We start from the raw sequence: 8,858 nt of genomic DNA, 5'->3' as shown, positions 1-8,858 counted from the left end.
GAGGCAGGACGGGCCGTGGGGGGTGATTGACGCTCGAGGCCCCTGCGGCCGCGCGCTGACGCGGAGCCCCGTTTATAACCCGGGAAACAGGCCTGGAGAGCCTGCTTAAGAGATATGCGGCGCGGCCGCCGGCCTCCATCCGCAGTCGGTGGCAAGTGTGGGGCCGAGTGGGGGAAGCAGTGCAATGGCCAGGCGGTGTGGACCAGGGTGCTCGAACCTATTCCGTGAACACGAGAGAATCGCTGGGCGGAGGTGGGACCTTCATTCACACCTGGGTTCCCAGGACCCGCCCACAGAGTTCCTAACGGGGTTCAGGGAACCTGCCTTGGCGTGCGCACCTGGGGAATTTTGATGTGGATAATCTGTGGCCCACATGTTGGAGGAGCATGGGCCAGTCAGACTTGGGGTTAATCCCTCTGCACTTCTAACCTCCCCCTAAGATCCCCAAATGGGTCCCCACCTTCTTTGCGGCCCTGCATACATCCCCCTGATCGTGAGGCGCTATACAAAATACCCCGTGTACGTTGGGCAAGTTATTTAACTTGTTACTCTCTCGCTAAAGTGAGCGTAATGATGGTACCTAGTTTATGGTGTTAGGAGGATGCACCTGGATGGTCACAGAAAGTAGAAAACTGACAGCAAGAGCTCAATAATGTTAGCCCTGAAGAAGTAATGTATCTTTTTTTAATGGAACTCCCATCTGACCCAGTGATCCCACTTCTGGGAATATATCCCAAGAAACCAGAAACACCAATCAGAAAGGACATATGCACCCCTATGTTCATAGCAGCACAATTCACCATAGCTAAGATTTGGAAACAGCCTAAGTGCCCATCAGCAGATGAGTGGATTAGAAAACAGTGGTACATCTACACAATGGAATACTATGCTTCGGTAAAAAAGAAGGAATTCTTACCATTTGGAACAGCATGGATGGAACTGGAGAGCATTATGCTAAGTGAAATAAGCCAGTCAGAGAAAGATAAATATCACATGATCTCACTCATTTGTGGAATCTAATGAACAACATAAACTGATGAACAAAAACAGATCCAGAGACAGAGAAGCATCAAACCTCAGAGGGAAGGTAGGGGAAAGTGGAGGTAAGGGGAAGAGGTCAACCAAAGGACTTGTGTGCATGCATATAAGCCTAACCAATGGACACAGACAACAGGGGGGTGAGGGCATGAGTGGGGGAATGGGGGGATAAGGATACATATGTAATACCTTAATAAAGAGAGAAAAAAATTTATAGATATTTTTCTACTAAAAATAGTATATTTTCCCCATTTCTCTGTCTAGTTGCTTATTACTAGGCCAATAAAACAAATTAATATTATATTTCTATCTTATATTCATACAGAATTCTGTTATTGTGGTCCCTAGTTTTGTAGATAAATGAAATAAACATCAGCAAATGAAAACCAAAAAAAAAAAAAAAAACGTAATGTAAGCTCCTCAGCTCCAGGCTGTAAGCTCCTCAAGGTCAAGAACTCAGCTTTTTCATTCTTGTGGCTCCATCACTACCTCAGCTATCTGACAGCACTGTCCAGTAGAACTTTCCAGTGTGGTAGCCACTAGCCACATGCAGTTATTGAGCACTTGAAATGTGGTTAGTACAGTTTTGGAACTGAATTTTTTATTTTACTTAATTTTAATAAATTTAGATAGCCACCTGTGGCTAGTGGCTACCATACGGGTCAGCAAATGCTTGTTGAGTGGAAAAAAGAATGAATGCATAGTATATGGGTCCAGGTCGGAGAGAATGATGAATTGAGAGAAGTGGGAAATACAGAGGAGGAAGAGAACAGTGGGCTCAAGAGTGGTAAATGCCCTCAAAGGCTGTCCATTCTAACCCATCCAGTGCTCGCGTTCCTTCTCTGTGCATACGTTGCATTATATTCAGAAAATCTTGTACCCATTGGTCCTTAGCTCCTTGGTGCTAATCACTCTACCCTAAAGAATCCAGTCAGATGTTTGAACGTTGTTATTGTGGCTGTCTTTTCCCCAGAGCTTTCCATTTTCAGAGCCAAATAGCTCTTCATAATACAGTTTGCTAGTGGTGTTTTGTTAGAGAAGCTGCGCAGCTTCCCCTATGAGAGAGGAGTCATCCTTGTACCCCCTGTTGTGAGGGTTAAGACGGTGTATGCAGAGGAGCTCAGCAGTGTGCCCGACATTTTAGAAGTGCTCAATACATATGTGCTGTTGTTGACAAAGAAACATGCTTTGCATTGTGTTTTAGAATCGTGAGATTTATTTTAGTCAAACAGGCCTGTAGGGAGAAAGCAAAGAGGAAGGGTGCTCTCTGAAAAGCAAGGGACTTGATAGAGTTACAGCATGAAGTTAACGAGATCAAGATGGTGAATTGTACACACTGGCACACTAATGACTATTATAATTAGAGGAATAAGCCCAATTTCTTAAAACATTCTAACAAGTGCAGTTTTCTATAACAAACATAGTAAATTTAGTTTCTCACAACAAACATGAGAAATAGGATTTGGGGGAAATCCTATCTTCGAGGTAAGTATTACATTCTGTTAGGAAATATACATTTAAAAAGCAAATTCCCTTCCCTAGTGATGTTGCTCAATGGTTAGAGCATCGGCCAGCACAAAGAAGGGTCTCGGCTTCAATTCCTGGTCAAAGACATGAACCGTGCCTGGGTTACAGGTTAGATCCTGGAGGGGGGGCGGGGTTGCGTGCAGGAGGCGATCAATCGATGCTTCTCTCTCTCTGTACCCCTCCACTCTCTCTAAAATATCAATGGAAAAAATATCCTCAGGTGAGGATTAACAACAACTAAAAAGAGTACACTGGCTGAATAAATGTGGCACATAATACTTGTAGCAGCCTTGAAAGATTCAACATAGTGGGCTCTCAGTAAGTATCAATGAATGAATCAGTAGGTCAAGGGTCAAAAGTAATTTTCCATACTGTTTGGTTCATTTATTCATTCATTCAGAAGTATTCTGTGGGAATATGATGGTGAGCACAAACAGACCCAGGTAATTTAGTCACAAAACACACAGTCTATTAAAGAGATTTTTACAAATTTCAAAAAAGGGTAAAAATAGTATGAGTTGTTAAGAAAAAGGACACTGTTACAAGGTTCTAGGATGATTTGACCTAGTCTAGATCTAAAGTAAATAAATGTGTGTATTACATATGCATATCAGTAAGTACATTGGAAAGATTAGGTTGGACCTTTGCCAAATCTAACAAAGGCTGTTGGTTGTAAAGACATTATGTGTGATTTATACTCTTCACATGACATCTCTGTATTGTTTGGAATTTTCTTACAATAAGCTCTGGTAATCAGATAAAGCTATAGAGCTATATATATCTTAAGTTCAGATAAATAGCTTTCACACTATTTTGGTGATTCTCAAAAGGTTGGGGAAAGGGTGAATCTGCATGCTTGTTTGAAAGGGAAAAAAAAGTGGTAGAGCTAGAACTACTGTGATGGGCAGTATTCTTAGTGGCCCAGCCCCAAAAATTCCCCTAGTGCTGTGGTCGGCAAACCTCGGCTCGAGAGCCACATGCGGCTCTTTAGCCCCTTGAGTGTGGCTCTTTCACAAAATACCACGTGCGGGTGCGCACGTACAGTGCGATTGAAACTTTGTGGCCCATGCGCAGAAGTCGGTATTTTGTGGAAGAGCCGGTATTTTGTTCACTGAGTGCACTTACCTCCCAATTAGTTGATCAGTCGCTAATCTAGACATTGCTGTTTAGAGACTTTTCAGAAGTAATTAAGTCTGTAATCAGTTGACTTTAAATTAGAGAGATCATTATAGGTGGGCCTGACCTAATCAGGTGAGCACCTCATCTAAGAGATTGAAGCAGAAGACACTTCTGCTTGCCTGCAGTGAGCGAATGACCACGTAAACTGCCCTGTGACAAGGCCCTGAGCGCAGCCTCTAGGAGCTGAGAGCAGTCCTCACCAACAGCCAACAAGGAAATGGGGACCCAGACCGACAGAAACTGAATCCTGCCAACAACCATGGCGCTTGCCGAGGACCCAGCCCTCAGATGAGGTCACAGCCAGGCCCAACACCTTGGTCTCAGTCTCCTGAGCCCTCACCCACACCCAGACTCCTGACCACAGGAGCTGAGCTAATACATTTGTGTTGTTTTAAGTAAGTTTGTGATAATTTGTTATTTTGGGAATCAAAATTGCTTATCACCTGCCACCTGGTATACTTGTCTCCAACCTGATACCTAGGAATTTTTTAAAAAATGTTTTTGCTTAGAAATGCTCTACTGTCCTTTAAGGAACTAGATAATGAAATAAAACTTGTGTCCAGGACAACTATATTTCATTAATATCCTCTTGCCCAGAAACTTTGTTTTCTCTCATCAGTGCAAAGCAACTATACAACATTGACCTTTCCAGAAATACTTGTGTCAGTCTTTCCTGGAGGTGTAACTAAAATGGCCGTGAGCATTTTCTGCCCTCTCTCAGCAGCGTCACCTGCAGAGCACGTGTGGACTGTTCTGTGCAGGAAGCTCTCCAACAGGTGGGCTGTGATCAGCCTTGAAACCTGGCAGTAGTACTCCACCTCACTGCGTATGAGAACCGCCTGGAGAACTTTAAAAGCACTGATTCCCAGGCTCTTGCTCCAGACCTATTAGTACTGAATCAAAATTTCTGGTGTTGGGCCAAAACAGTAGTTTCAAAAAGCTCCCAGGTGATTCTGACGTGCTGCAAGGATGAGAAACTGCTGGCGCTTACAGCAGAACTTCTCCAGCGTCAGTGTGGGCACAATGCAAGCCCCCTGGTCTTATTAAATGCTGGTTAAGTCCAGCAGGGCTGGGGTGGGCTTGAGATGCAGATTTCTAGCTCCCAGGGATGCAGGTGCTGCTGGGTCTGGCCGTGCTCTGAGTAGTGAGGGCTTATGGGTTGGCTTTTCCAGTTATGCACGGGGTCTTCCCTCTGCTGCTGCTTCTGCCCTGCCCTCACGTGTTCCTCCTTTTCTCTCCCCTCTCCTCCCTGGATGCTGTTTTCTTCCTAGGACCCTCCTCATTCTCTTGTAGTTACATAATTGGGGTCAAAATCTAAAGTCGTACTCTCAGGAAAAGTCTTAAACTCTTTACATAAAGCCTGGACTCTTCACACAAGTGAATAATTATCTCATTCATTTTAAATAAGGTACTTCACATTAATTATTAACTTGTAATGGCCAGTTATTTTTCATTTCTAAAAACCCCCAACCAAGATAAAACAAGAATTTTTACTTAGAGGAAAGAAAATTACATCATAAACTGCAATTGAGTATGGAATTGATGGTTTGCACCCACTCCTTTTAGAGTATGAAGCTGAGCTGCCTCCCTTCCCAGAGGGATACAAAATCAAACAAGAAGCCGTGATTACCGTGAGTATTGCCCCACCTGAGCCTTCAGTGAAAAGCTCTCAAGTGAGAACAGTACTGATAGCTGGGGACTGTCACACAGTGTCATGAGTTAGGAAAGACACTGGAGCTAGAACCAGGAACATGGGCTAGTCCTAGCTCTGCTTCTAGCAATGTGACTTGAAGGGCACTTCATAACCTCTTAGGCCTCAGTTTTCACATCTGTTAAATGGATCAGGTAATCCTTGACTAATTCACAGTGCCTCTGTGTGGCTCAAATGAGATCCTGGGTAAGAAAGGCCTTTACAGTGGAGTCACCACATGTCCATGTTTGGGACAGTTGCATAGAGAGCAGTTTTCCCCAGGCGTGCCCAAGGAGGCAAGAAGACAACTGCATTAAGGAAGGAGGGCAAGAGCAGCAGCCTGGAAGAGAGGCCCTCGTGCAGTCTGCTTGGAGCAAATAGGAACTTAATGGAGTTTAAAATAAAGCAAGACCCTGAGAGATGAAGGGACTTCAGCAGAGTCACAGGAATGGACCCAAACCTAAGACTAGATTTCCAGTCCACTACTACAGCTGCTGCTGTCACAGAACCTTGTCTAAGAACTGTCTTGGCCTGAGATTGTTCTTTTTTCAAGGTGTCCTGTTCTTGCTTTATGGATGCACTGTTTCTCACATTTCTCTGCAGATACTAACCACAGTCCCTTCCCTGAATTATTTGTGCTTCTTCCCGGGTCAGTTGTTCTTTGTAGATCTTGATCTTTGTCGTTTATGCTGTTGATGTTCTTTATCTGTGTGGGAAGCTTTGACTATTTATTCAGAATTTAAAATGGGGGCCCGAGTGGATTTTTCTATCTGGCTGGTATGGTTTTCTTCTGTTGTGCAGATAGGTTTGTTTTCTAGATACATCTGTTCTGTGAGTAGAATCACTGGCTGAGCGCTCCCGGGGGGTTTCTGACACTGGAAGACTTTTATTCAGGGTCCGCAGGCAGGGAGCCTCCAAATGAATGGTCAATTTTTTTTAATCTTTTGACCACCAGCATGGCACCCTCAGTAGTTCTACTCCTTCCAAGGCTGTTTTTTAAATTTGTTTTTAGAAGAGCCATTGGAAAGGAGAGCTGGATAGAAAATGCTGCTGTGAGCCCAACTTTACACATATTGAGGGGGCAGAAGCCAGCAGAGGGGAAATGTGGGCAGCAGACCAGTGGAGGCCCAGCCAGATTTTCACTTAACCCTCTCGTTCATTACCATCCCCTTTTCATGCTCACCCTCTGAAGACTTGAACCCTGAGCATGAAGCCCTTGGGAATCCTGGTGGGAAGACGGACTCCCATCCTCTGGGCAGTTTCAGACTGTGGATTCTGGGCGGCTGCTTTCCTTCTCTCTTACCTGATGACAACTTTAATTCCTGTTTCTTCTGGAAATGTTGGCACATCTCTCATCCACTGATGGTCCTCGTATTCTTCTCTCTATTAGAGGAGTATTCTTCGTTTGCCATTTATGTGTCTCAGGAGGGAAGAAATCTAAGACTTGTGCTTAATATGCCCCCTAGAACGTAAAGTCTGATGCAGAATTGTATTCCTGTGTTAGGTTATAAAAGAAAATGCAATTATTTAAGCTACAGTGGGGCCTTGAGTTTTTTGAGATACCAGCTGTCTCTCGGCCGATTTTTTGCATTGAGTTGATAGAGTAATTTAAGTTACCGAGCTCCTTAACGAGCTCGGTCTTGGAACAAATGAAACTCGTAAGTCAAGGCCCCACTGTATTTACATGAATTGATTTTCCCCACTCCCGCAGGTTTCACCAATGGAAGAAACACTTTTCCGTGGCTTCAGTGCAGAGCACCGTTACCCATTTCCTCAATGGGCCACAGACTCACACATACCTTGCACTCAAATCAAATTGGAAACAATTGATCCCAAAACCTGTAAGTAAGGAAGATTTCCTCTTTCCTAGTTTGGAGTTTGTAACATTGCAAAACCACAAGGTGGGGTTGGGATGGACAGACAGAGAGACTACGTAAATAACAAATGTGTTCTTGTTTTAATTATTAAAAGAAGTAGCCTTGTTCCATTGATTTATCTTTAAGGTTGAAATATAATGATGATAAGTAGCTAGCATACTCTAATTCTGTGTTAAATACAGAAGGGCAAAAATGTGAGAAGTAGAAGAAAATACCATGCTGCCCTGCTTTGTAGGTTGAAGCCTCCTGCCTGTGCCCCAGTTCCTCTGGGCCTCCTGGGGCCAGGACCTCTCCTACTGCTTTGTTCTGTTCTCTCTGCTTTGGGCCTTGGCAATCAGCGCCATCATGACCGTGGCCATGGGGCTCTCTCCACTGTACCCTCTGTTCCTCTCTGACTTTAGTTCCCCCCACGTCCTGTGCTCATTTCCCCAGCCTCACTGGCCTGGCTGTGCCTGTGGCCCTGGCCCTGTGTAGTGCCTGGCCTGAACCCTCATTGGACTACAGAGGTGCCCCACTCAGCAGCCTCAAGTAACACTGAAGGCCATGTTATTTCCTGGACAGTTCTTTTTCTGGTTCAGAAGTAAATATTTCTCCCAGATTAACTTGGTCATAAACCCTGAGAAAGAAGACACCTACTAAAAGGGTTCCCAATAACTAACTGGGCTCAAATGATAAAAGCAGAGTCCAGCCCCCATTGCTAAACAGGGGCCTCTCACACAAGCCATGCTTTAGGGAGAAGATTGCACTGAAATGCCTACCTCCACACTGAACTGCCTACCTGCACTGTTTCTGCTAACTCTTATAAAGGAGTTCCTGGGATCCTATTTCAACCCATAGCACTGAGGCTTTCCCCTTACAACTGGAGCTGTGTAGCCCCCACCAACCAGACCAGCTCTATTCTGACCAATCAGGGCAGTCCCTTTTGGACTAATCAAATGACAAGGATTTGGATCCCTCATTTGCATGAGGACAGACCAATCAGGGATCAGGGTCTGGGACTTTTGTCTATAGAAGCCCCTCTGGCTCTAAGAGCCCACTTTCCCTTTACACAGAAGGCTGAGTGTCCCCAGCTGAGTGGAAACACCAACGATGTCTCACCTGAGCAGTGCAGAGCAGAGCTGTCTAGCCAGAAAGGGACCTGGCCCCAGGCTGCCCCACAGCTATGCTGTATCACAATTGTTTTGCACTGAATAAAGTTTCCTTCACTGCACCCCCAAGGACCATCAGGTTGACAGCCCTTTGGGATCTTCAGCTGGGCATCTTATTGTTTGTTTCAGGTTCCCCCAAAGAATATTTGGAAACGTTCATCTTTCCAGTTCTGCTTCCCGGTATAGCGAGCCTGCTTCACCAGGCAAAGAAAGAAAAATGTTTTGAGGTCAGTGGTTTTATTTCTTTACTAGAGGCCCGGTGCACAACATTCGTATACTGGGGCTGGGGGGAGGGTCCCTCAGCCCAGCCTGCACCCTCTCACAGTCTGGGACCCATTGGGGGATGTCCGACTGCTGGCTTAGGTCTGCCCAGCTCGAGTAATACTGACATCGAACATC

At 45.0% G+C, this 8,858-nt stretch overlaps 1 protein-coding gene across 1 annotated transcript in view; it reads left to right on the top strand.

Moving 5' to 3' along the window:
- Positions 1–5,312: 5,312 nt before the first annotated feature.
- Positions 5,313–8,858, top strand: part of IQCK (IQ motif containing K) — a 47,744-nt gene continuing 44,198 nt past the window's right edge. Inside the window, exons 1-3 of the mRNA XM_014446993.2 lie at positions 5,313–5,375; positions 7,146–7,275; positions 8,589–8,686. Coding sequence (XP_014302479.1) covers positions 7,155–7,275; positions 8,589–8,686 — 219 coding nt within the window. The 5' untranslated portion in view covers positions 5,313–5,375; positions 7,146–7,154. The remainder of the gene's footprint in view (positions 5,376–7,145; positions 7,276–8,588; positions 8,687–8,858) is intronic.

The sequence above is a fragment of the Myotis lucifugus genome, unplaced genomic scaffold (genome assembly GCF_000147115.1).
Source record: "Myotis lucifugus unplaced genomic scaffold, Myoluc2.0 scaffold_598, whole genome shotgun sequence".
Lineage (NCBI taxonomy): Eukaryota > Metazoa > Chordata > Mammalia > Chiroptera > Vespertilionidae > Myotis > Myotis lucifugus.
This window is presented reverse-complemented; position numbering and strand designations above follow the sequence as displayed.